Source organism: Hyla sarda, unplaced genomic scaffold, assembly GCF_029499605.1.
Source record: "Hyla sarda isolate aHylSar1 unplaced genomic scaffold, aHylSar1.hap1 scaffold_1036, whole genome shotgun sequence".
NCBI classification, from domain to species: domain Eukaryota; kingdom Metazoa; phylum Chordata; class Amphibia; order Anura; family Hylidae; genus Hyla; species Hyla sarda.
In genome coordinates, this window is record NW_026607655.1 from 63888 (window position 1) to 91806 (window position 27919).

The window sequence follows — 27919 nt, forward strand, 5'->3', positions numbered from 1 at the left end:
TGCTTCATCCTGTCATCATATGATGGCCTCTTTGCTCTTCGCAGCCGCCGGGCATACCCTGGGGACTTGGAAATGGCCCACATTATTGTCATTATGATGTCCAGGTATGTGTCACAGGGACATGGACACTGCCTGCTGACAGATCCCAATGAAAAGCTTCCTGTCACCAACAAGAGGCGAAGAATGTTGACAAGGGGGCATCCATCTGCATGTCTGGGAGTCAGCAAGCATACAAATACACTGCGCCCAAATAATATTGTGCCCAAACCGATAACACCAATACTGACGGAATCTGGAAAATCCACCAATATGATGATATATGGGGGGCAGTGATGGTCTGTGGGGTGCTGGTGATTATGGGGGGCAGTGATGATCTGTGGGGGCTGGTGATTATAGGGGTAGTGATGATCTGAGGGGGGCTGCTGATTATAGGGGGCAGTGATGATCTGTGGGGTGCTGGTTATTATTGGGGCAGTGATTATCTGTTGGGGGCTGGTGATTATGGGGGGCAGTGATGATCTGTGGGGGGGCTGGTGATTGTGGGGGCTGGTGATTATGGGGGGGCAGTCATTATCTTTGGGGGCTGTTGATTATGGGGGCAGTGATGATCTGTGGGCTGGTGATTATGGGGGCAGTGATGATCTGTGGGGGGGGGGGCTGGTGATTGTGGGGACAGTGATGATCTGTGGATTCAGGTGATTATAGAGTGCAGTGATGATCCGTGGGGGCTGGTGATTATGGGGGACAGGGATGATCTGTGGCGGCTGGTGATTATAGGGGGCAGTCATTATCTTTGGGGGCTGTTGATTATGGGGGCAGTGATGATCTGAGGGGGCTGGTGATTAGGGGGGCAGTGATGATCTGTGGGGAACTGGTGATTATGGGGGGCAGTGATGATCTGTGGGGTGCTGGTGATTATGGGGAGCAGTGATCTTTGGGGGCTGGTGATTATGGGGGCAGTGATGATCTGTGGGGGGCTGGTGATTACAGGGGGCACTGATGATCTGTGGGGGCTGGTGATTATGGGGGGGGCTGGTGATTATGGGGGCAGTGATGATCTGTGGGGGGCTGGTGATTATGGGGGGCAGTGATGATCTGTGGGTGGGCTGGTGATTATAGGGGGCAGTGATGATCTGTGGGGGGGGGGGGCTGGTGATTATAGGGGGCAGTGAGGATCTGTGGGGGGGGCTGGTGATTATAGGGGGCAGTGATGATCTGAGGGGGCTGGTGATTATGGGGCAGTGATGATCTGTGGGGGCTGGTGATTATGGGGCAGTGATGATCTGGGGGGGGGCTGGTGATTATGGGAGGCAGTGATGATCTGTGGGGGCTGGTGATTATGGGAGGCAGTGATAATCTGTGGGGGCTGGTGATTATGGGGGCAGTGATGATCTGTGGTGGGGGCTGGTGATTATGGGGCAGTGATGATCTGGGGGGGCTGGTGATTATGGGAGGCAGTGATGATCTGTGGGGGCTGGTGATTATGGGGGCAGTGATGATCTGTGGGGGGGGGGGCTGGTGATTATAGGGGGCAGTGATGATCTGTGGGGGCTGGTGATTATGGGGGCAGTGATGATCTGTGGGGGGCTGGTGATTATAGGGGGCAGTGATGATCTGAGGGGGCTGGTGATTTTGGGGGCAGTGATGATCTGAGGGGGCTGGTGATTATAGGGGCAGTGATGATCTGTGGGGGCTGGTGATTATGGGGGCAGTGATGATCTGAGGGGGCTGGTGATTATAGGGGGCAGTGATGATCTGTGGGGGGGGGGCTGGTTATTATAGGGGGCAGTGATGATCTGTGAGGGGCTGGTGATTATGGGGGGCAGTGATGATCTGTGGGTGGGCTGGTGATTATAGGGGGCAGTGATGATCTGTGGGGGGCTGTTGATTATAGGGGGCAGTGATGATCTGTGGGGGGGGGGCTGGTGATTATAGGGGGCAGTGATGATCTGAGGGGGCTGGTGATTATAGGGGCCAGTGATGATCTGTGGGGGCTGGTGATTATAGGGGCAGTGATGATCTGTGGGGGCTGGTGATTATGGGGCAGTGATGATCTGGGGGGGGCTGGTGATTATGGGAGGCAGTGATGATCTGTGGGGGCTGGTGATTATGGGGGCAGTGATGATCTGTGGGGGGGGGGCTGGTGATTATAGGGGGCAGTGATGATCTGGGGGGGGGGGGGCTGGTGATTATGGGAGGCAGTGATGATCTGTGGGGGCTGGTGATTATGGGGGCAGTGATGATCTGTGGGGGGCTGGTGATTATAGGGGGCAGTGATATTCTGTGGGGGCTGGTGATTATGGGGGCAGTGATGATCTGAGGGGGCTGGTGATTATAGGGGCAGTGATGATCTGTGGGGGCTGGTGATTATGGGGGCAGTGATGATCTGTGGGGGGGGCTGGTGATTATGGGGGCAGTGATGATCTGAGGGGGCTGGTGATTATGGGGGCAGTGATGTTCTGAGGGGGCGGTGATTATGGGGGCAGTGATGATCTGTGGGGGGGGCTGGTGATTATAGGGGGCAGTGATGATCTGTGGGGGGCTGGTGATTATAGGGGGCAGTGATGATCTGTGGGGGGGGGGCTGGTTATTATAGGGGGCAGTGATGATCTGAGGGGGCTGGTGATTATGGGGGCAGTGATGATCTGAGGGGGCTGGTGATTATGGGGGCAGTGATGATCTGTGGGGGGCTGGTGATTATGGGGGCAGTGATTATCTGTGGGGGGGCTGGTGATTATAGGGGGCAGTGATGATCTGTGGGGGCTGGTAATTATGGGGGCAGTGATGATCTGTCGGGGCTGGTGATTATGGGGGCAGTGATGATCTGTGGGGGGCTGGTGATTATGGGGGCAGTGATGATCTGTGGGGGGCTGGTGATTATAGGGGGCAGTGAAGATCTGTGGGGGCTGGTGATTATGGGGGCAGTGATGATCTATGGGGGCTGGTGATTATAGGGGGCAGTGATGATCTGTGGGGGCTGGTGATTATGGGGGCAGTGATGATCTGTGGGGGGCTGGTGATTATGGGGGCAGTGATGATCTGTGGGGGCTGGTGATTATGGGGGCAGTAATGATCTGAGGGGGCTGGTGATTATAGGGGCAGTGATGATCTGTGGGGGCTGGTGATTATGGGGGCAGTGATGATCTGTGGGGGGGGGGCTGGTGATTATGGGGGCAGTGATGATCTGAGGGGGCTGGTGATTATGGGGGCAGTGATGATCTGTGGGGGCGGGGGTGATTATGGGGGCAGTGATGATCTGTGGGGGGGGGCTGGTGATTATAGGGGCAGTGATGATCTGTGGGGGGCTGGTGATTATAGGGGGCAGTGATGATCTGTGGGGGGGGGCTGGTTATTATAGGGGGCAGTGATGATCTGAGGGGGCTGGTGATTATGGGGGGCAGTGATGATCTGTTGGGGGGGCTGGTGATTATGGGGGCAGTGATGATCTGAGGGGGCTGGTGATTATGGGGGCAGTGATGATCTGTGGGGGCTGGTGATTATGGGGGCAGTGATGATCTGTGGGGGCTGGTGATTATGGGGTGGCAGTGATGATCTGTGGGGGGCTGGTGATTATGGGGGCAGTGATGATCTGTGGGGGCTGGTGATTATGGGGGCAGTAATGATCTGAGGGCGCTGGTGATTATAGGGGCAGTGATGATCTGTGGGGGCTGGTGATTATGGGGGCAGTGATGTTCTGAAGGGGGCGGTGATTATTGGGGGCAGTGATGATCTGTGGGGGGGGCTGGTGATTATAGGGGGCAGTGATGATCTGTGGGGGGCTGGTGATTATAGGGGGCAGTGATGATCTGTGGGGGGGGGCTGGTGATTATGGGGGCAGTGATGATCTGAGGGGGCTGGTGATTATGGGGGCAGTGATGTTCTGAGGGGGCGGTGATTATGGGGCAGTGATGATCTGTGGGGGGGGGGGCTGGTGATTATAGGGGGCAGTGATGATCTGTGGGGGGCTGGTGATTATAGGGGGCAGTGATGATCTGTGGGGGGGGGGCTGGTTATTATAGGGGGCAGTGATGATCTGAGGGGGCTGGTGATTATGCGGGCAGTGATGATCTGAGGGGGCTGGTGATTATGGGGGCAGTGATTATCTGTGGGGGGGGGGCTGGTGATTATGGGGCAGTGATTATCTGTGGGGGGGGGCTGGTGATTATAGGGGGCAGTGATGATCTGTGGGGGCTGGTAATTATGGGGGCAGTGATGATCTGTCGGGGCTGGTTGATTATGGGGGCAGTGATGATCTGTGGGGGGCTGGTGATTATGGGGGCAGTGATGATCTGTGGGGGGCTGGTGATTATAGGGGGCAGTGATGATCTGTGGGGGCTGGTGATTATGGGGGCAGTGATGATTTATGGGGGCTGGTGATTATAGGGGGCAGTGATGATCTGTGGGGGCTGGTGATTATGGGGGCAGTGATGATCTGTGGGGGGCTGGTGATTATGGGGGCAGTGATGATCTGTGGGGGCTGGTGATTATGGGGGCAGTAATGATCTGAGGGGGCTGGTGATTATAGGGGCAGTGATGATCTGTGGGGGCTGGTGATTATGGGGGCAGTGATGATCTGTGGGGGGGGGGGCTGGTGATTATGGGGGCAGTGATGATCTGAGGGGGCTGGTGATTATGGGGGCAGTGATGATCTGTGGGGGCGGGGGTGATTATGGGGGCAGTGATGATCTGTGGGGGGGCTGGTGATTATAGGGGCAGTGATGATCTGTGGGGGGCTGGTGATTATAGGGGGCAGTGATGATCTGTGGGGGGGGGGCTGGTTATTATAGGGGGCAGTGATGATCTGAGGGGGCTGGTGATTATGGGGGGCAGTGATGATCTGTTGGGGGGGGCTGGTGATTATGGGGGCAGTGATGATCTGAGGGGGCTGGTGATTATGGGGGCAGTGATGATCTGTGGGGGCTGGGGATTATGGGGACAGTGATTATCTGTCGGGGGGTGGGGGTGGTGATTATAGGGGGCAGTGATGATCTGTGGGGGCTGGTGATTATGGGGGCAGTGATGATCTGTGGGGGCTGGTGATTATAGGGGGCAGTGATGATCTGTGGGGGGGCTGGTGATTATAGGGGGCAATAATGATCTGTGGGGGCTGGTGATTATGGGGCAGTGATGATCTGTGGGGGCTGGTGATTATAGGGGGCAGTGATGATCCGTGGGGGCTGGTGATTATGGGGGCAGTGATGATCTGTGGGTGGCTGGTGATTATGGGGGCAGTGATGATCTGTGGGGGCTGGTGATTATAGGGGGCAGTGATATTCTGTGGGGGCTGGTGATTATGGGGGCAGTGATGATCTGAGGGGCTGGTGATTATAGGGGCAGTGATGATCTGTGGGGGGGGGGGCTGGTGATTATGGGGGCAGTGATGATCTGTGGGGGGCTGGTGATTATGGGGGCAGTGATGATCTGAGGGGGCTGGTGATTATAGGGGGCAGTGATGATCTGTGGGGGCTGGTGATTATGGGGGGCAGTGATGATCTGTGGGGGTGGGGGGCTGGTGACTATGGGGGCAGTGATGATCTGAGGGGGCTGGTGATTAGGGGGCCAGTGATGATCTGTGGGGGGCTGGTGATTAGGGGGCCAGTGATGATCTGTGGGGGCTGGTGATTATGGGGGCAGTAATGATCTGTGGGGGGCTAGTGATTATGGGGGACAGTGATGATCTGTGGGGGTGGGTGATTATGGGGGCAGTGATGATCTGTGGGGGCTGCTGGTGATTATAGGGGGCAGTGATGATCTGTGGGGGGGCTAGTGATTATAGGGGGTAGTGATGATCTGTGGGGGCGGCTGATTAGGGGGGGCAGTGATGATCTGTGGGGGCTGGTGATTATGGGGGCAGTGATGATCTGTGGGGGGCTACTGATTATGGGGGGCAGTGATGATCTGTGGGGGCTGGTGATTATGGGGGCAGTGATGATCTGTGGGGGGGGGCTGGTGATTATAGGGGCAGTGATGATCTGTGGGGGGCTGGTGATTATAGGGGGCAGTGATGATCTGTGGGGGGCTGGTGATTATGGGGGCAGTGATGATCTGTGGGGGGGAGGCTGGTGAATATAGGGGCAGTGATGATCTGTGGGGGCTGGTGATTATGGGGCAGTAATGATCTGTGGGGGGGGCTGGTGATTATAGGGGGCAGTGATGATCTGTGGGGGGCTGGTGATTATGGGGGCAGTGATGATCTGTGGGGGCGGGTGATTATGGGGGCAGTGATGATATGTGGGGGTGGGTGATTATGGGGGCAGTGATGATTGGGGGGGCTGGTGATTATGGGGGCAGTGATGATCTGTGGGGGCTGGTGATTATGGGTGGCAGTGATGATCTGTGGGGGCGGGTGATTAGGGGGGGCAGTGATGATCTGTGGGGGCTGGTGATTATGGGGGCAGTGATGATCTGTGGGGGCTGGTGATTATGGGGGCAGTGATGATCTGAGGGGGCTGGTGATTATGGAGGCAGTGATGATCTGTGGGGGGGGGGCTGGTGATTATGGGGGCAGTGATGATCTGTGGGGGGCTGGTGATTATGGGGGCAGTGATGATCTGTGGGGGGCTGGTGATTATGGGGGCAGTGATGATCTGTGGGGGGGGGCTGGTGATTATAGGGGGCAGAGGATGATCTGTGGGGCGGGTGATTAGGGGGGGGGGCAGTGATGATCTGTGGAGGGCTGGTGATTATGGGGGGCAGTGATGATCTGTGGGGGGCTGGTGATTATGGGGGGCAGTGATGATCTGTGGGGGTGGGTGATTAGGGGGGCAGTGATTATCTGTGGGGGGCTGGTGATTATGGGGGAAGTGATGATCTCTGGGGGCGAGGTGATTATGGGGGCAGTGATGATCTGTGGAGGCGGGTGATTATGGGGGCAGTGATGATATGTGGGGGTGGGTGATTATGGGGGCAGTGATGATTGGGGGGGCTGGTGATTATGGGGGCAGTGATGATCTGTGGGGGGCTGGTGATTATGGGGCAGTGATGATCTGTGGGGGGCTAGTGATTATCGGGGCAGTGATGATCTGTGGGGGGCTGGTGATTATGGGGGCAGTGATGATCTGTGGGGGTGGGTGATTATGGGGGCATTGATGATCTGTGGGGGGCTGGTGATTATGGGGGCAGTGATGATCTGTGGGGGGCTGGTGATTATGGGGGCAGTGATGATCTGTGGGGGTCTAGTGATTATGGGGGGCAGTGATGATCTGTGGGGGCGGGTGATTATGGGGGGCAGTAATGATCTGTGGGGGGCTGGTGATTATGGGGGGCAGTGATCATCTGTGGGGGTGGGTGATTAGGGGGACAGTGATTATCTGTGGGGGTTGGGTGATTAGGGGGGCAGTGATGATCTGTGGGGGGGCTAGTGATTATGGGGGGCAGTGCTGATCTGTGGGAGGCTGGTGATTATGGGGGCAGTGCTGATCTGTGGGAGGCTGGTGATTATGGGGGCAGTAATGATCTGTGGGGGCTGGTGATTATGGGGCAGTGATGATCTGTGGGGGGCTGGTGATTATGGGGGCAGTGATGATCTGTGGGGGGCTGGTGATTATGGGGGCAGTGATTATCTGTGGGGGGCTGGTGATTATGGGGGCAGTGATGATCTGTGGGGGCTGGTGATTATGGGGGCAGTGATGATCTGTGGAGGGGCTGGTGATTATGGGGGCAGTGATGATCTGTGGGGGGCTGGTGATTATAGGGGCCAGTGATGATCTGTGGAGGGCTGGTGATTATAGGGGCAGTGATGATCTGTGGGGGCTGGTGATTATAGGGGGCAGTGATGATCTGTGGGGGGCTGGTGATTATGGGGGCAGTGATGATCTGTGGGGGGCTGGTGATTATGGGGGCAGTGATGATCTGTGGGGGGGGGGGGGGGGCTGGTGATTATAGGGGGCAGTGATGATCTGTGGGGGGCTGGTGATTTAGGGGGGCAGTGATGATCTGTGGGGGGCTGGTGATTATCGGGGCAGTGATGATCTGTGGGGGGCTGGTGATTATGGGGGGCAGTGATGATCTGTGGGGGCTGGTGATTATGGGGGCAGTGATGATCTGTGGGGGCGGGTGATTAGGGGGGCAGTGATGATCTGTGGGGGGCTGGTGATTATGGGGGCAGTGATGATCTGTGGGGGCTGGTGATTATGGGGGCAGTGATGATCTGTGGGGGCGGGTGATTAGGGGGGCAGTGATGATCTGTGGGGGGCTGGTGATTATGGGGGCAGTGATGATCTGTGGGGGCGGGTGATTATGGGGGCAGTGATGATCTGTGGGGGCTGGTGATTATGGGGGCAGTGATGATCTGTGGGGGCTGGTGATTATGGGGGCAGTGATGATCTGTGGGGGCTGGTGATTATAGGGGGCAGTGATGATCTGAGGGGGCTGGTGATTATAGGGGGCAGTGATGATCTGTGGGGGGGGGGGGCTGGTGATTATGGGGGCAGTGATGATCTGTGGGGGGCGGGTGATTATGGGGGCAGTGATGATCTGTGGGGGCGGGTGATTATGGGGGCAGTGATGATCTGTGGGGGCTGGTGATTATGGGGGCAGTGATGATCTGTGGGGGCGGGTGATTAGGGGTGGCAGTGATGATCTGTGGGGGCGGGTGATTAGGGGGGCAGTGATGATCTGTGGGGGGCTAGTGATTATGGGGGGCAGTGATCATATCCTCCCCCAGACCCCTTTGATGAGCAGAGATGTAGTGAGTAGAAGACACAACTAATCCTCTTCTCTATATTCCGTCTATAGAGAAACCTGAGATGTCCGGGCACCGAGCTGCGTAATCCTCCTGAAGATGGGGCCCTTCCTGCACAACTCTCCATAATCTGCAGGACAGTCCCCTGTGTCCTTCTAAAGGTAAGAGTCCTGCGTGACCCCTACAAGTCATAAGTGACCCCATGAGTCCTGCGTGACCCCTACAAGTCATAAGTGACCCCACGAGTCCTGAGTGCCCTCCATGATTCCCAAGTGACCCCACGAGTCCTGAGTGCCCTCTATGATTCCCAAGTGACCCCACGAGTCCTGAGTGCCCTCCATGATTCCCAAGTGACCCCACGAGTCCTGAGTGCCCTCTATGATTCCCAAGTGACCCCACGAGTCCTGAGTGTCCTCCATGATTCCCAAGTGACCCCACGAGTCCTGAGTGTCCTCCATGATTCCCAAGTGACCCCACGAGTCCTTAGTGTCCTTCATGATTCCCAAGTGACCCCACAAGTCCTGAGTGCCCTCCATGATTCCCAAGTGACCCCACAAGTCCTGAGTGCCCTCCATGGTTCCCAAGTGACTCCACGATCCCTGAGTGTCCTCCATGATTCCAAATGAACCCACGAGTCCTGAGTGTCCTCCATGATTCCCAAGTGACCCCACGAGTCTTGAGTGTCCTCCATGATTCCCAAGTGACCCCACGAGTCCTGAGTGCCCTCCATGGTTCCCAAGTGACCCCACAAGTCCTGAGTGCCCTCCATGGTTCCCAAGTGACTCCACGATCCCTGAGTGTCCTCCATGTTTCCCAAATGAACCCACGAGTCCTGAGTGTCTTCTATGATTCCCAAGTGACCCCATGAGTCCTGAATGCCCTCCATGATTCCCAAGTGACCCCACAAGTCCTGAGTGTCTCCCATGATTCCCAAGTGACCCCACAAGTCCTAAGTGCCCTCCATGATTCCCAAGTGACCCCACAAGTCCTGAGTGTCTCCCATGATTCACAAGTGACCCCACAAGTCCTGAGTGTCTCCCATGATTCACAAGTGACCCCACAAGCCATGATGCCCTCCATTGTTCCCAAGAAACCCCAAAGTCCTGAGTGTCCTCCATGATTCCCAAGTGACCCCATGAGTCCTGAGTGTCATTCATGATTCCCAAGTGACCCCACAAGTCCTGAGTGTCCTCCATGATTCCCAAGTGACCCAAGGAGTACTCCACAAGTGCCCTCACATGATTCCCAAGTGACCCCACAAGTCCTGAGTGTTCTCCAAGATTCGAGTTCTGAGTGTTCTCCATGATTCCCAAGTGACCCCACGAGTCCTGAGTGTCCTCCATGATTCCCAAATGACCCCACAAGTCCTGAGTGTCCTCCATGATTTCCAAGTGACCCAAAAGTCCTGAGTGCCCTCCATGATTCCCAAGTGACCCCACAAGTCATGAGTGCCCTCGATGATTCCCAAGTGACCCCACAAGTCCTGAGTGCCCTCCATGATTCCCAAGTGACCCCACGAGTCCTGAGTGTCCTCCTTGATTCCCAAGTGACCCCACAAGTCCTGAGTGCCCTCCATGATTCCCAAGTGACCCCACAAGTCATTGGTGCCCTCTATGATTCCCAAGTGACCCCACGAGTCCTGAGTGCCCTCCATGATTCCCAAGTGACCCCACGAGTCCTGTGTGTCCTCCATGATTCCCAAGTGACCCCACAAATCCTGAGTGCCCTCTATGATTCCCAAGTGACCCCACAAGTCCTGAGTGTCCTCCATGATTCCCAAGTGACCCCACGAGTCCTGAGTTTCCTCCTTTATTCCCAAGTGACCCCACAAGTCCTGAGTGCCCTCCATGATTCCCAAGTGACCCCACAAGTCCTTAGTGCCCTCTATGATTCCCAAGTGACCCCACGAGTCCTTAGTGTCCTCCATGATTCCCAAGTGAACCCACGAGTTCTGAGTGTTCTCCATGATTCCCAAGTGACCCCACGAGTCCCGAGTGTCCTTCATGATTCCCAAGTGACTCCACGATCCCTGAGTGCCCTCCATGATTCCAAAGTGACCCTACAAGTCCTGAGTGTCCTCTATGATTCCCAAATGAACCCACGAGTCCTGAGTGTCTTCTATGATTCCCAAGTGACCCCACAAGTCCTGAGTGTCTCCCATGATTCCCAAGTGACCCCACAAGTCCTAAGTGCCCTCCATGATTCCCAAGTGACCCCACAAGTCCTGAGTGTCTCCCATGATTCACAAGTGACCCCACAAGCCATGATGCCCTCCATTGTTCCCAAGAAACCCCAAAGTCCTGAGTGTCCTCCATGATTCCCAAGTGACCCCATGAGTCCTGAGTGTCATTCATGATTCCCAAGTGACCCCACAAGTCCTGAGTGTCCTCCATGATTCCCAAGTGACCCAAGGAGTACTCCACAAGTGCCCTCCATGATTCCCAAGTGACCCCACAAGTCCTGAGTGTTCTCCAAGATTCGAGTTCTGAGTGTTCTCCATGATTCCCAAGTGACCCCACGAGTCCTGAGTGTCCTCCATGATTCCCAAATGACCCCACAAGTCCTGAGTGTCCTCCATGATTTCCAAGTGACCCCACAAGTCCTGAGTGCCCTCCATGATTCCCAAGTGACCCCACAAGTCATGAGTGCCCTCGATGATTCCCAAGTGACCCCACAAGTCCTGAGTGCCCTCCATGATTCCCAAGTGACCCCACGAGTCCTGAGTGTCCTCCTTGATTCCCAAGTGACCCCACAAGTCCTGAGTGCCCTCCATGATTCCCAAGTGACCCCACAAGTCATTGGTGCCCTCTATGATTCCCAAGTGACCCCACGAGTCCTGAGTGCCCTCCATGATTCCCAAGTGACCCCACGAGTCCTGTGTGTCCTCCATGATTCCCAAGTGACCCCACAAATCCTGAGTGCCCTCTATGATTCCCAAGTGACCCCACGAGTCCTGTGTGTCCTCCATGATTCCCAAGTGACCCCACAAATCCTGAGTGTCCTCCATGATTCCCAAGTGACCCCACGAGTCCTGAGTTTCCTCCTTTATTCCCAAGTGACCCCACAAGTCCTGAGTGCCCTCCATGATTCCCAAGTGACCCCACAAGTCCTTAGTGCCCTCTATGATTCCCAAGTGACCCCACGAGTCCTTAGTGTCCTCCATGATTCCCAAGTGAACCCACGAGTTCTGAGTGTTCTCCATGATTCCCAAGTGACCCCACGAGTCCCGAGTGTCCTTCATGATTCCCAAGTGACTCCACGATCCCTGAGTGCCCTCCATGATTCCAAAGTGACCCTACAAGTCCTGAGTGTCCTCTATGATTCCCAAATGAACCCACGAGTCCTGAGTGTCTTCTATGATTCCCAAGTGACCCCACAAGTCCTGAGTGTCTCCCATGATTCCCAAGTGACCCCACAAGTCCTAAGTGCCCTCCATGATTCCCAAGTGACCCCACAAGTCCTGAGTGTCTCCCATGATTCACAAGTGACCCCACAAGCCATGATGCCCTCCATTGTTCCCAAGAAACCCCAAAGTCCTGAGTGTCCTCCATGATTCCCAAGTGACCCCATGAGTCCTGAGTGTCATTCATGATTCCCAAGTGACCCCACAAGTCCTGAGTGTCCTCCATGATTCCCAAGTGACCCAAGGAGTACTCCACAAGTGCCCTCCATGATTCCCAAGTGACCCCACAAGTCCTGAGTGTTCTCCAAGATTCGAGTTCTGAGTGTTCTCCATGATTCCCAAGTGACCCCACGAGTCCTGAGTATCCTCCATGATTCCCAAATGACCCCACAAGTCCTGAGTGTCCTCCATGATTTCCAAGTGACCCCACAAGTCCTGAGTGCCCTCCATGATTCCCAAGTGACCCCACAAGTCATGAGTGCCCTCGATGATTCCCAAGTGACCCCACAAGTCCTGAGTGCCCTCCATGATTCCCAAGTGACCCCACGAGTCCTGAGTGTCCTCCTTGATTCCCAAGTGACCCCACAAGTCCTGAGTGCCCTCCATGATTCCCAAGTGACCCCACAAGTCATTGGTGCCCTCTATGATTCCCAAGTGACCCCACAAGTCCTGAGTGCCCTCCATGATTCCCAAGTGACCCCACGAGTCCTGTGTGTCCTCCATGATTCCCAAGTGACCCCACAAATCCTGAGTGCCCTCTATGATTCCCAAGTGACCCCACAAGTCCTGAGTGTCCTCCATGATTCCCAAGTGACCCCACGAGTCCTGAGTTTCCTCCTTGATTCCCAAGTGACCCCACAAGTCCTGAGTGCCCTCCATGATTCCCAAGTGACCCCACAAGTCCTTAGTGCCCTCTATGATTCCCAAGTGACCCCACGAGTCCTTAGTGTCCTCCATGATTCCCAAGTGAACCCACGAGTTCTGAGTGTTCTCCATGATTCCCAAGTGACCCCACGAGTCCCGAGTGTCCTTCATGATTCCCAAGTGACTCCACGATCCCTGAGTGCCCTCCATGATTCCAAAGTGACCCTACAAGTCCTGAGTGTCCTCTATGATTCCCAAATGAACCCACGAGTCCTGAGTGTCTTCTATGATTCCCAAGTGACCCCACAAGTCCTGAGTGTCTCCCATGATTCCCAAGTGACCCCACAAGTCCTAAGTGCCCTCCATGATTCCCAAGTGACCCCACAAGTCCTGAGTGTCTCCCATGATTCACAAGTGACCCCACAAGCCATGATGCCCTCCATTGTTCCCAAGAAACCCCAAAGTCCTGAGTGTCTTCCATGATTCCCAAGTGACCCCATGAGTCCTGAGTGTCATTCATGATTCCCAAGTGACCCCACAAGTCCTGAGTGTCCTCCATGATTCCCAAGTGACCCAAGGAGTACTCCACAAGTGCCCTCCATGATTCCCAAGTGACCCCACAAGTCCTGAGTGTTCTCCAAGATTCGAGTTCTGAGTGTTCTCCATGATTCCCAAGTGACCCCACGAGTCCTGAGTGTCCTCCATGATTCCCAAATGACCCCACAAGTCCTGAGTGTCCTCCATGATTTCCAAGTGACCCCACAAGTCCTGAGTGCCCTCCATGATTCCCAAGTGACCCCACAAGTCATGAGTGCCCTCCATGATTCCCAAGTGACCCCACAAGTCCTGAGTGCCCTCCATGATTCCCAAGTGACCCCACGAGTCCTGAGTGTCCTCCTTGATTCCCAAGTGACCCCACAAGTCCTGAGTGCCCTCCATGATTCCCAAGTGACCCCACAAGTCATTGGTGCCCTCTATGATTCCCAAGTGACCCCACGAGTCCTGAGTGCCCTCCATGATTCCTAAGTGACCCCACGAGTCCTGTGTGTCCTCCATGATTCCCAAGTGACCCCACAAATCCTGAGTGCCCTCTATGATTCCCAAGTGACCCCACAAGTCCTGAGTGTCCTCCATGATTCCCAAGTGACCCCACGAGTCCTGAGTTTCCTCCTTGATTCCCAAGTGACCCCACAAGTCCTGAGTGCCCTCCATGATTCCCAAGTGACCCCACAAGTCCTTAGTGCCCTCTATGATTCCCAAGTGACCCCACGAGTCCTTAGTGTCCTCCATGATTCCCAAGTGAACCCACGAGTTCTGAGTGTTCTCCATGATTCCCAAGTGACCCCACGAGTCCCGAGTGTCCTTCATGATTCCCAAGTGACTCCACGATCCCTGAGTGCCCTCCATGATTCCAAAGTGACCCTACAAGTCCTGAGTGTCCTCTATGATTCCCAAATGAACCCACGAGTCCTGAGTGTCTTCTATGATTCCCAAGTGACCCCACAAGTCCTGAGTGTCTCCCATGATTCCCAAGTGACCCCACAAGTCCTAAGTGCCCTCCATGATTCCCAAGTGACCCCACAAGTCCTGAGTGTCTCCCATGATTCACAAGTGACCCCACAAGCCATGATGCCCTCCATTGTTCCCAAGAAACCCCAAAGTCCTGAGTGTCCTCCATGATTCCCAAGTGACCCCATGAGTCCTGAGTGTCATTCATGATTCCCAAGTGACCCCACAAGTCCTGAGTGTCCTCCATGATTCCCAAGTGACCCAAGCAGTACTCCACAAGTGCCCTCCATGATTCCCAAGTGACCCCACAAGTCCTGAGTGTTCTCCAAGATTCGAGTTCTGAGTGTTCTCCATGATTCCCAAGTGACGCCACGAGTCCTGAGTGTCCTCCATGATTCCCAAATGACCCCACAAGTCCTGAGTGTCCTCCATGATTTCCAAGTGACCCCACAAGTCCTGAGTGCCCTCCATGATTCCCAAGTGACCCCACAAGTCATGAGTGCCCTCAATGATTCCCAAGTGACCCCACAAGTCCTGAGTGCCCTCCATGATTCCCAAGTGACCCCACGAGTCCTGAGTGTCCTCCTTGATTCCCAAGTGACCCCACAAGTCCTGAGTGCCCTCCATGATTCCCAAGTGACCCCACAAGTCATTGGTGCCCTCTATGATTCCCAAGTGACCCCACGAGTCCTGAGTGCCCTCCATGATTCCCAAGTGACCCCACAAGTCCTGTGTGTCCTCCATGATTCCCAAGTGACCCCACAAATCCTGAGTGCCCTCTATGATTCCCAAGTGACCCCACGAGTCCCGAGTGTCCTCCATGATTCCCAAGTGACCCCACGAGTCCTGAGTTTCCTCCTTGATTCCCAAGTGACCCCACAAGTCCTGAGTGCCCTCCATGATTCCCAAGTGACCCCACAAGTCCTGAGTGTCTCCCATGATTCCCAAGTGACCCCACAAGTCCTAAGTGCCCTCCATGATTCCCAAGTGACCCCACAAGTCCTGAGTGTCTCCCATGATTCACAAGTGACCCCACAAGCCATGATGCCCTCCATTGTTCCCAAGAAACCCCAAAGTCCTGAGTGTCCTCCATGATTCCCAAGTGACCCCATGAGTCCTGAGTGTCATTCATGATTCCCAAGTGACCCCACAAGTCCTGAGTGTCCTCCATGATTCCCAAGTGACCCAAGCAGTACTCCACAAGTGCCCTCCATGATTCCCAAGTGACCCCACAAGTCCTGAGTGTTCTCCAAGATTCGAGTTCTGAGTGTTCTCCATGATTCCCAAGTGACGCCACGAGTCCTGAGTGTCCTCCATGATTCCCAAATGACCCCACAAGTCCTGAGTGTCCTCCATGATTTCCAAGTGACCCCACAAGTCCTGAGTGCCCTCCATGATTCCCAAGTGACCCCACAAGTCATGAGTGCCCTCAATGATTCCCAAGTGACCCCACAAGTCCTGAGTGCCCTCCATGATTCCCAAGTGACCCCACGAGTCCTGAGTGTCCTCCTTGATTCCCAAGTGACCCCACAAGTCCTGAGTGCCCTCCATGATTCCCAAGTGACCCCACAAGTCATTGGTGCCCTCTATGATTCCCAAGTGACCCCACGAGTCCTGAGTGCCCTCCATGATTCCCAAGTGACCCCACAAGTCCTGTGTGTCCTCCATGATTCCCAAGTGACCCCACAAATCCTGAGTGCCCTCTATGATTCCCAAGTGACCCCACGAGTCCCGAGTGTCCTTCATGATTCCCAAGTGACTCCACGATCCCTGAGTGCCCTCCATGATTCCAAAGTGACCCTACAAGTCCTGAGTGTCCTCTATGATTCCCAAGTGACCCCATGAGTCCTCCACAAGTGCCCTCCATGATTCCCAAGTGACCCCACGAGTCTTGAGTGTCCTCCATGATTCCCAAGTGACCCCACGAGTCCTGAGTGCCCTCCATGATTCCCAAGTGACCCCACAAGTCCTGAGTGTCCTCCATGATTCCCAAGTGACCCCACGAGTCCCGAGTGTCCTTCATGATTCCCAAGTGACTCCACGATCCCTGAGTGCCCTCCATGATTCCAAAGTGACCCTACAAGTCCTGAGTGTCCTCTATGATTCCCAAGTGACCCCATGAGTCCTCCACAAGTGCCCTCCATGATTCCCAAGTGACCCCACGAGTCTTGAGTGTCCTCCATGATTCCCAAGTGACCCCACGAGTCCTGAGTGCCCTCCATGATTCCCAAGTGACCCCACAAGTCCTGAGTGCCCTCCATGGTTCCCAAGTGACTCCACGATCCCTGAGTGTCCTCCATGATTCCCAAATGAACCCACGAGTCCTGAGTGTCCTCCATGATTCCCAAGTGACCCCACAAGTCCTGAGTGTCTCCCATGATTCCCAAGTGACCCCACAAGTCCTAAGTTCCTCCATGATTCCCAAGTGACCCCACAAGTCCTGAGTGTCTCCCATGATTCACAAGTGACCCCACAAGCCATGATGCCCTCCATTGTTCCCAAGAAACCCCAAAGTCCTGAGTGTCCTCCATGATTCCCAAGTGACCCCATGAGTCCTGAGTGTCATTCATGATTCCCAAGTGACCCCACAAGTCCTGAGTGTCCTCCATGATTCCCAAGTGACCCAAGGAGTACTCCACAAGTGCCCTCCATGATTCCCAAGTGACCCCACAAGTCCTGAGTGTTCTCCAAGATTCGAGTTCTGAGTGTTCTCCATGATTCCCAAGTGACCCCACGAGTCCTGAGTGTCCTCCATGATTCCCAAATGACCCCACAAGTCCTGAGTGTCCTCCATGATTTCCAAGTGACCCCAAAAGTCCTGAGTGCCCTCCATGATTCCCAAGTGACCCCACAAGTCATGAGTGCCCTCGATGATTCCCAAGTGACCCCACAAGTCCTGAGTGCCCTCCATGATTCCCAAGTGACCCCACGAGTCCTGAGTGTCCTCCTTGATTCCCAAGTGACCCCACAAGTCCTGAGTGCCCTCCATGATTCCCAAGTGACCCCACAAGTCATTGGTGCCCTCTATGATTCCCAAGTGACCCCACGAGTCCTGAGTGCCCTCCATGATTCCCAAGTGACCCCACGAGTCCTGTGTGTCCTCCATGATTCCCAAGTGACCCCACAAGTCCTGAGTGCCCTCTATGATTCCCAAGTGACCCAACAAGTCCTGAGTGTCCTCCATGATTCCCAAGTGACCCCACAAGTCCTGAGTGCCCTCTATGATTCCCAAGTGACCCCACGAGTCCTGAGTTTCCTCCTTGATTCCCAAGTGACCCCACAAGTCCTGAGTGCCCTCCATGATTCCCAAGTGACCCCACAAGTCCTTAGTGCCCTCTATGATTCCCAAGTGACCCCACGAGTCCTTAGTGTCCTCCATGATTCCCAAGTGAACCCACGAGTTCTGAGTGTTCTCCATGATTCCCAAGTGACCCCACGAGTCCCGAGTGTCCTTCATGATTCCCAAGTGACTCCACGATCCCTGAGTGCCCTCCATGATTCCAAAGTGACCCTACAAGTCCTGAGTGTCCTCTATGATTCCCAAGTGACCCCATGAGTCCTCCACAAGTGCCCTCCATGATTCCCAAGTGACCCCACGAGTCCTGAGTGCCCTCCATGATTCCAAAGTGACCCTACAAGTCCTGAGTTCCCTCCATGATTCCCAAGTGACCCCACGAGTCCTCCACAAGTGCCCTCCATGATTCCCAAGTGACCCCATGAGTCCTGAGTGCCCTCCATGATTCTCAAGTGAACCCACAAGTCCTGAGTGTCCTCCATGATTCCCAAGTGAATCCACGAGTCCTGAGCGTCCTCTACAATTCCCAAGTGACCCCATGAGTCCTGAGTGTCCTCTATGATTCCCAAGTGACCCCATGAGTCTTGAGTGTCCTCCATGATTCCCAAGTGAATCCACGAGTCCTGAGTGTCCTCTATTATTCCCAAGTGACCCCATGAGTCCTGAGTGCCCTCCATGATTCCCAAGTGACTCCATGAGTTATGAGTGTCCTCCATGATTCCCAAGTGACCCCACAAGTCCTGAGTGTCCTTCATGATTCCCAAGTGACCCCATGAGTCTTGAGTGTCTCCCATGATTCCCAAGTGACTCCACGATCCCTGAGTGTCCTCCATGATTCCCAAATGAACCCACGAGTCCTGAGTGTCTTCTATGATTCCCAAGTGACCCCATGAGTCCTGAGTGTCCTCCATGATTCCCAAGTGAACCCACAAGTCCTGAATGCCCTCCATAATTCCCAAGTGACCCCACAAGTCCTGAGTGTCTCCCATGATTCCCAAGTGACCCCACAAGCCATGATGCCCTCCATTATTCCCAAGAAACCCCAAAGTCCTGAGTGTCCTCCATGATTCCCATGTGACCCCATGAGTCCTGAGTGTCATTCATGATTCCCAAGTGACCCCACAAGTCCTGCGTGTCCTCCATGATTCCCAAGTGACCCAAGGAGTACTCCACAAGTGCCCTCCATGATTCCCAAGTGACCCCACAAGTCCTGAGTGTCCTCCTTGATTCCCAAGTGACCCCACAAGTCCTGAGTGCCCTCCATGATTCCCAAGTGACCCCACAAGTCCTTAGTGCCCTCTATGATTCCCAAGTGACCCCACGGGTCCTGAGTGTACTCCATGATTCCCAAGTGAACCCACGAGTTCTGAGTGTTCTCCATGATTCCCAAGTGACCCCAGGAGTCCTGAGTGTCCTTCATGATTCCCAAGTGACCCCACGAGTCTTGCGTGTCTCCCATGATTCCCAAGTGGCTCCACGATCCCTGAATGTCCTCCATGATTCCCAAGTGACCCCACGAGTCCTGAGTGCCCTCCATGATTCCAAAGTGACCCCATGAGTCCTCCACAAGTGCCTCCATGATTCCCAAGTGACCCCATGAGTCCTGAGTGCCCTCCATGATTCTCATGTGAATCCACAAGTCCTGAGTGTCCTCCATGATTCCCAAGTGAACCCACAAGTCCTGAGTGTCCTTCATGATTCCCAAGTGACCCCACGAGTCTTGAGTGTCTCCCATGATTCCCAAGTGACCCCATGAGTCTTGAGTGTCTCCCATGATTCCCAAGTGACTCCACGATCCCTGAGTGTCCTCCATGATTCCCAAATGAACCCACGAGTCCTGAGTGTCTTCTATGATTCCCAAGTGACCCCATGAGTCCTAAGTTTCCTCCATGATTCCCAAGTGAACCCACGAGTCCTGAGTGTCCTCCATGATTCCCAAGAGACCCCACAAGTCCTAAGTGCCCTTCATGATTCCCAAGTGACCCCACAAGTCCTGAGTGTCTCCCATGATTCCCAAGTGAGCCCACAAGCCATGATGCCCTCCATTATTCCCAAGAAACCCCAAAGTCCTGAGTGTCCTCCATGATTCCCAAGTGACCCCATGAGTCCTGAGTGTCATTCATGATTCCCAAGTGACCCCACAAGTCCTGAGTGTCTCCCATGATTCCCAAGTGACCCCACCAGTCCTTAGTGCCTTCCATGATTCCCAAGTGATCCCACAAGTCCTGAGTGTCCTCCATGATTCCCAAGTGACCCCACAAGTCCTCCACAAGTGCCCTCCATGATTCCCAAGTGACCCCACAAGTCCTGAGTGCCCTCCATGATTCCCAAGTGTCCCCACGAGTCCTGAGTGTTCTCCATGATTCCCAAGTGAACCCACAAGTCCTGAGTGCCCTCCATGATTCCCAAGTGACCCCATGAGTCCTGAGTGTCCTCCATGATTCCAAAGTTAACCCATGAGTCCTGAGTGTCCTCCATGATTCCCAAGTTACCCTACGAGTCCTGAGTGCCCTCCATGATTCCCAAGTGACCCCACTAGTCCTGAGTGTCCTCCATGATTCCCAAGTGACCCCACAAGTCCTCCACAAGTGTCCTCTATGATTGCCAAGTGACCCCACGCGTCCTGAGTGTCCTCCATGATTCCCAAGTGGCCCCATGAGTCCTGAGTGTCCTCCATGATTCCCAAGTGACCCTACAAGTCCTGAGTGCCCTCCATGATTCCCAAGTGCCCCCACGAGTCCTGAGTGCCCTCCATGATTTTCAAGTGACCCCACGAGTCCTGAGTGCCCTCCATGATTCCCAAGTGACCCCACGAGTTCTGAGTGTCCTCCATGATTCCCAAGTGACCCCACGAGTCCTGAGTGTCCTCTATGATTCCCAAGTGAACCCACGAGTCCTGAGTGCCCTCCATGATTTCCATGATCTCCATGAGTGTCCCCAGGACTCTAAAAATGTAACAATGATCTATATGACTTGAAGGGTGTCATGAAGCAAATTTGTTAAAAACCAGTTGTGTAGCACAAGGGGCACTAGAAATCAATGATATTGGGGTAGGCAAGTGAGAAGAGTCCTGGTGCACTAAAGTGTGGTTCAAGGATTTGGCACTATAGTGAGGTTCAGGAATTGGGTGCTATAGTGGGGTTCAGGAATTGGGTGTTATAGTGGGGTTCAGGAAATGGGTGCTAAAGTGGGGTTCAGGGATTGGGTGCTAAAGTGGGGTTCAGGGATTGGGTGCTAAAGTGGGGTTCAGCAATTGGGTGCTAAAATGGGATTTAGGGATTGGGTGCTATAGTGGGGTTCAGGGCTTGGGTGGTAGAGTGGAGTTTAGGGATTGGGTGCTATACTGGGATTCAGGAATTGGGTGCTAAAGTGGGGTTCAGGGATTGGATGCTAAAGTGGGGTTCAGGGATTGGGCGCTAAAGTGGGGTTCAGGGATTGGGCACTATAGTGGGGTTCAAGGATTGGGCACTATAGTGGGGTTCAGGGATTGGGTACTATAGTGGGGTTCAAAGATGGGGCACTATAGTGGGGTTCTGGGATTGGGCACTATGGTGGAGTTCAGGGATTAGGCACTATAGTGGTGTTTAGGGATAGCGGCACTATAGTGAGGTTCAGGTATTGGGCAATATAGTGGGGTTCAGGGATCGGGCACTATAGTGGGGTTCAGGGATTGGGCACTATAGTGGGGTTCAGGGATTAGGCACTATAGTGGGGTTCTGGGATTGGGCACTATAGTGGGGTTCTGGGATTGGGTACTATAGTGGAGTTTTGGGTTTGAGCACTGTAGTGCGGTTCAGGGGTTGGGCACTACAGTGGGGTTCAGAGATGGGGCACTATAGTGGGGTTCAGGGATTGGGCACTATAGATGAGTGATATTGGGGCAGAGCAGGGAGGAGCTCCGGTGCTGATAGCTGTTTACCTCCTTTCAGACCCTGCAGTGCTGACCATGCTCTGGTGCCCTCGGCTCCTGCTCTCTGCCTTGTGTTGGGTCCTGTTCACATACCAGACTCCAGTCAAAGGTAAATATAATAATAATTTATTTATCAGTATGTTCTGGAGTGTGGAAGAGCCAGTAGAATCTGACCATAACAATACTAACCACTGAGCCACCATATAATGCTAACCACTGAGCTACCATATAATGCTAACCACTGAGTCATCATATCATGCTAACCACTGAGTCACCATATCATGCTAACCACTGAGCTACCATATCATGCTAACCACTGAGCCACCATATAATGCTAACCACTGAGTCACCATATCATGCTAACCACTCAGCCACCAATTCATGCTATCCACTGAGCTACCATATAATGCTAACCACTGAGTCACCATATCATGCTAACCACTGAGCCACCATATAATGCTAACCACTGAGTCACCATATCATGCTAACCACTGAACCACCATATAATGCTAACCACTGAGCCACCATATAATGCTATCCACTGAGCTACCATCTAATGCTAACCATTGAGCCACCATCTAATGCTAACCACTGAGCCACCATATAATGCTAACCACTGAGTCACCATATCATGCTAACCCCTGAGCTACCATATAATGCTAGCCACTGAGCCACCATATAATGCTAACCATTGAGTCACCATATCATGCTAACCTCTGAGCCACCATATAATGCTAACCACTGAGCCACCTGTCACCATATCATGCTAACCACTGAGTCACCATATCATGCTAACCCCTGAGCTACCATATAATGCTAGCCACTGAGCCACCATATAATGCTAACCACTGAGCCACCATATAATGCTAACCACTGAGCTACCATATAATGCTAACCACTGAGTCATCATATCCTGCTAACCACTGAGTCACCATATCATGCTAACCACTGAGCTACCATATCATGCTAACCTCTGAGCCACCATATAATGCTAACCTCTGAGCCACCATATAATGCTAGCCACTGAGCCACCATATAATGCTAACCACTGAGTCACCATATCATGCTAACCTCTGAGCCACCATATAATGCTATCCACTGAGCTACCATCTAATGCTAACCACTGAGTCACCATATCATGCTAACCACTGAGCCTCCATATAATGCTAACCACTGATCCACCATACAATACTAACCACTGTGGTGGTGTATGTTGCTCGATGGGGGTCTATGGTGAGTCCGTGGCAGGTGTAGTTGTTTGTTGGTCTCTGTCGGACCTATGGAAGGTGTACGGGGGTCTATTGTAGGTATATGGGGGTTTGTGGCAGGTCTGTGGGGGTCCGTGGTAAGAGTATAGGGGTCTGTGGGTCTATGGTAAGTGCATGCGGCAGGTCTAATGTGGGTGTATGAGGGTCTGTGGTAGGTGTATGGTGTTCTCTGGCAGGTCCATGGCAGGTCTCTGGGGGTGTCTGTGGCAGGTCTCTGGGGGTGGGGGTGGCAGGTCTCTGGGGGCGGGTGTGGCAGGTCTCTGGGGGTGGCTGTGGCAGGTCTTTAGGGTGTCTGTGGCAGGTCTCTGGTGGTGTCTGTGGCAGGTCTCTGGGGGGTGTCTGTGGCAGGTCTCTGGGGGGTGTCTGTGGCAGGTCTCTGGGGGGTGTCTGTGGCAGGTCTCTGGGGGGTGTCTGTGGCAGGTCTCTGGGGGGTCTGTGGCAGGTCTCTGGAGGGTCTGTGGCAGGTCTCTGGAGGGTCTGTGGCAGGTCTCTGGGGGTGTCTGTGGCAGGTCTCTGGGGGAGTCTGTGGCAGGTCTCTGGGGGTGTCTGGCAGGTCTCTGGGGGGTGTCTGTGGCAGGTCTCTGGGGGGTGTCTGTGGCAGGTCTCTGGGGGGTGTATGTGGCAGGTCTCTGGGGGGTCTGTGGCAGGTCTCTGGAGGGTCTGTGGCAGGTCTCTGGAGGGTCTGTGGCAGGTCTCTGGGGGTGTCTGTGGCAGGTCTCTGGGGGAGTCTGTGGCAGGTCTCTGGGGGTGTCTGTGACAGGTCTCTGGAGGTGTCTGTGACAGGTCTCTGGAGGTGTCTGTGGCAGGTCTCTGGGGGACTCTGTGGCAGGTCTCTGGGGTGTCTGTGGCAGGTCTCTGATGGAGTCTGTGGCAGGTCTCTGATGGAGTCTGTGGCAGGTCTCTGGGGGTGTCTGTGGCAGGTCTCTGGGGTACATGGCAGGTCTCTGGTGGGTCTGTGGCAGGTCTCTGGGGAGTGTCTATGGAAGGTCTCTGGAGGGTCTGTGGCATGTCTCTGGGGGTGTCTGTGTCTGGTCTCTGGGGGAGTCTGTGGCAGGTCTCTGAGGGTATCTGTGGCAGGTCTCTGGGGTTGTCTGTGGCAGGTCCCTGGGGGTGTCTGTGGCAGGTCTCTGGGGGTACATGGCAGGTTTCTGGTGGGTCTGTGGCAGGTCTCTGGGGGTGTTTGTGGCAGGTCTCTGGCAGGTGTGACAGGTCCCTGGTGGGTGTGGCAGGTCTCTGGGGGTGTCTGTGGCAGGTCTATGTGGGGGTCCATGGCAGGTCTCTGGGGGGTGTCTGTGGCAGGTCTCTGGGGGGTGTCTGTGGCAGATCTCTGGGGGTGTCTGTGGCAGGTTTCTGGGGCTGTCTGCGGCAGGTCTCTGGGGGGCATCTGTGGCAGGTCTCTGGGGGGGGGTCGGTGGCAGGTCTCTGGGGGTGTCTGTGGCAGGTATCTGGGGGGTGTCTGTGGCAGGTCTCTGGGGGGTGTCTGTGGCAGATCTCTGGGGGTGCCTGTGGCAGGTCTCTGGGAGTTTCTGTAAGGTCTCTGGTGGTGTCTGTGGCAGGTCTCTGGCAGGTCTGTGCCAGGTCTCTCGGTGTGTCTGTGGCAGGTTTCTGGGGGACGTCTGTGGCAGGTGTCTGGGGGACGTCTGTGGCAGGTCTCTGGGGGGGCGTCTGTGGCAGGTCTCTGGGGGGCGTCTGTGGCAGGTCTCTGGGGGGCATTTGTGGCAGGTCTCTGGGGGTGTCTGTGGCAGGTCTCTGGGGGGTGTCTGTGGCAGGTGTCTGGGGGACGTCTGTGGCAGGTGTCTGGGGGACGTCTGGCAGGTCTCTGGGGGGTGTCTGTGGCAGGTCTCTGGGGGTGTCTGTGGCAGGTCTCTGGGGGTTTCTGTGGCAGGTCTCTGGTGGTGTCTGTGGCAGGTCTCTGGGGGTTTCTGTGGCAGGTCCCTGTGCTTGTCTGTGGCAGATCTCTGGGGGTTTCTGTGGCAGTTCTCTGGGGGTGTCTGTGGCAGGTCTCTGGGGGTTTCTGTGTAAGGTCTCTGGCAGGTGTGGCAGGTCTCTGGAGGGTGTCTGTGGCAGGTCTCTGGGGGTGTCTCTGGCAGGTCTCCGGGGTTTCTGTGGCAGGTCTCTGGGCGTGTCTGTGGCAGGTCTCTGGGCGTGTCTGTGGCAGGTCTCTGGGGGTGTCTGTGGCAGTTCTCTGGGGGGGGGGGGTCTGTGGCAGGTCTCTGGGGGTTTCTGTGGCAGGTCTCTGGGGGTTTCTGTGGCAGGTCTCTGGCGGGTGTGGCAGGTCTCTGGGGGTGTCTGTGGCAGGTCTCTGGGGGGTGTCTGTGGCAGGTCTCTGGGGGGTGTCTGTGGCAGGTCTCTGGGGGTTTCTGTGGCAGGTCTCTGGGGGTGTCTGTGGCAGTTCTCTGGGGGGGGGTCTGTGGCAGTTCTCTGGGGGTTTCTGTGGCAGGTCTCTGGGGGTTTCTATGGCAGGTCTCTGGCGGGTGTGGCGGGTCTCTGGGGGTGTCTGTGGCAGGTCTCTGGTGGGTGTCTGTGGCAGGTCTCTGGGGGGTTTCTGTGGCAGGTCTCTGGGGGGGTGTCTGTGGCAGGTCTCTGGGGGTGTCTGTGGCAGGTCTCTGGGGGTTTCTGTGGCAGGTCTCTGGGGGGGTGTCTGTGGCAGGTCTCTAGGAGTGTCTGTGGCAGGTCTCTGGCGGGTGTGGCAGGTCTCTGGGGGTGTCTGTGGCAAGTCTCTGGGGGTGTCTGTGGCAGGTCTCTGGGGCGGTGTCTGTGGCAGGTCTCTGGGGGTTTCTGTGGCAGTTCTCTGGGGGTGTCTGTGGCAGGTCTCTGGGGGTGTCTGTGGCAAGTCTCTGGAGGGTGTCTGTGGCAGGTCTCTGGGGCGGTGTCTGTGGCAGGTCTCTGGGGGTTTCTGTGGCAGTTCTCTGGGGGTGTCTGTGGCAGGTCTCTGGGGGTTTCTGTGGCAGGTCTCTGGGCATGTCTGTGGCAGGTCTCTGGGCATGTCTGTGGCAGGTCTCTGGGCGTGTCTGTGGCAGGTCTCTGGGGGTTTCTGTGGCAGGTCTCTGGGGGTTTCAATGGCAGGTCTCTTGCGGGTGTGGCAGGTCTCTGTAGGTGTCTGTGGCAGGTCTCTGGGGGGTGTCTGTGGCAGGTCTCTGGGGGTGTCTGTGGCAGGTCTCTGGTGGGTGTCTGTGGCAGGTCTCTGGGGGTTTCTGTGGCAGGTCTCTGGGGGGGGGGTGTCTGTGGCAGGTCTCTGGGGGTGTCTGTGGCAGGTCTCTGGGGGTTTCTGTGGCAGGTCTCTGGGGGGGGGGGTGTCTGTGGCAGGTCTCTAGGAGTGTCTGTGGCAGGTCTCTGGGGGTTTCTGTGGCAGGTCTTTGGCGGGCGTCTGTGGCAAGTCTCTGGGGGTATCTGTGGCAGGTCTCTGGGGGTTTCTGTGGCACGCCTCTGGGGTTTCTATGGTAGGTTTTGGCGGGTGTGGCAGGCCTCTGGGGGGTGTCTGTGGCAGGTCTCTGGGGGTTTCTGTGGCAGGTCTCTGGGGGTTTCTATGGCAGGTCTCTTGGGGTGTCTGTGGCAGGTCTCTGGGGGGGGCCGGTGGCAGGTCTCTGGGGCGGTGTCTGTGGCAGGTCTCTGGGGTTTTGTTGTGGCAGGTCTCTGTTGGGTGTCTTTGGCAGGTCTCTGGGAGTGTCTGTGGCAGGTCTCTGGGCGTGTCTGTGGCAGGTCTCTGGGGGTGTCTGTGGCAGGTCTCTGGGGGTTTCTGTGGCAGGTCTCTGGGGGTTTCTGTGGCAGGTCTCTGGCGGGTGTGGCAGGTCTCTGGGGGTGTCTGTGGCAGGTCTCTGGGGGGTGTCTGTGGCAGGTCTCTGGGGGTGTCTGTGGCAAGTCTCTGGGGGTGTCTGTGGCAGTTCTCTGGGGGGGGGGGTCTGTGGCAGGTCTCTGGGGGTTTCTGTGGCAGGTCTCTGGGGGTTTCTATGGCAGATCTCTGGCGGGTGTGGCGGGTCTCTGGGGGTGTCTGTGGCAGGTCTCTGGTGGGTGTCTGTGGCAGGTCTCTGGGGGTTTCTGTGGCAGGTCTCTGGGGGGGGGTGTCTGTGGCAGGTCTCTGGGGGTGTCTGTGGCAGGTCTCTGGGGGTTTCTGTGGCAGGTCTCTGGGGGGGTGTCTGTGGCAGGTCTCTGGTTTTTTTGTGGCAGGTCTCTGGGGGTTTCTATGGCAGGTCTCTTGCGGGTGTGGCAGGTCTCTGGTGGTGTCTGTGGCAGGTCTCTGGGGGTTTCTGTGGCAGGTCCCTGTGCGTGTCTGTGGCAGGTCTCTGGGGGTTTCTGTGGCAGTTCTCTGGGGGTGTCTGTGGCAGGTCTCTGGGGGTTTCTGTGGCAGGTCTCTGGGCGTGTCTGTGGCAGGTCTCTGGGCATGTCTGTGGCAGGTCTCTGGGGGTGTCTGTGGCAGTTCTCTGGGGGGGGGGGGTCTGTGGCAGGTCTCTGGGGGTTTCTGTGGCAGGTCTCTGGGGGTTTCTATGGCAGGTCTCTGGCGGGTGTGGCAGGTCTCTGGGGGTGTCTGTGGCAGGTCTCTGGGGGGTGTCTGTGGCAGGTCTCTGGGGGTGTCTGTGGCAAGTCTCTGGGGGTGTCTGTGGCAGTTCTCTGGGGGGGGGGTCTGTGGCAGGTCTCTGGGGGTTTCTGTGGCAGGTCTCTGGGGGTTTCTATGGCAGGTCTCTGGGGGGGGTGTCTGTGGCAGGTCTCTGGGGGTGTCTGTGGCAGGTCTCTGGGGGTTTCTGTGGCAGGTCTCTGGGGGGGGTGCCTGTGGCAGGTCTCTAGGAGTGTCTGTGGCAGGTCTCTGGGGGTTTCTGTGGCAGGTCTTTGGCGGGTGTCTGTGGCAGGTCTCTGGGGGTATCTGTGGCACATCTCTGGGGGGTGTCTGTGGCAGGTCTCTGGGGGTGTTTGTGGCAGGTCTCTGGGGGTGTCTGTGTCTGGTCTCTGGGGGGGTGTCTGTGGCAGGTCTCTGGGGGTGTTTGTAGCAGGTCTC

The 27919-nt window shown here is 55.7% G+C and overlaps 1 protein-coding gene across 1 annotated transcript in view; it reads left to right on the forward strand.

Moving 5' to 3' along the window:
- LOC130299095 (protein delta homolog 2-like) overlaps window positions 1–27919 on the forward strand; it is a 63106-nt gene that overhangs the window by 9384 nt on the left and 25803 nt on the right. Inside the window, exons 3-4 of the mRNA XM_056551393.1 lie at window positions 8737–8844; window positions 21684–21773. Coding sequence (XP_056407368.1) covers window positions 21701–21773 — 73 coding nt within the window. The 5' untranslated portion in view covers window positions 8737–8844; window positions 21684–21700. The remainder of the gene's footprint in view (window positions 1–8736; window positions 8845–21683; window positions 21774–27919) is intronic.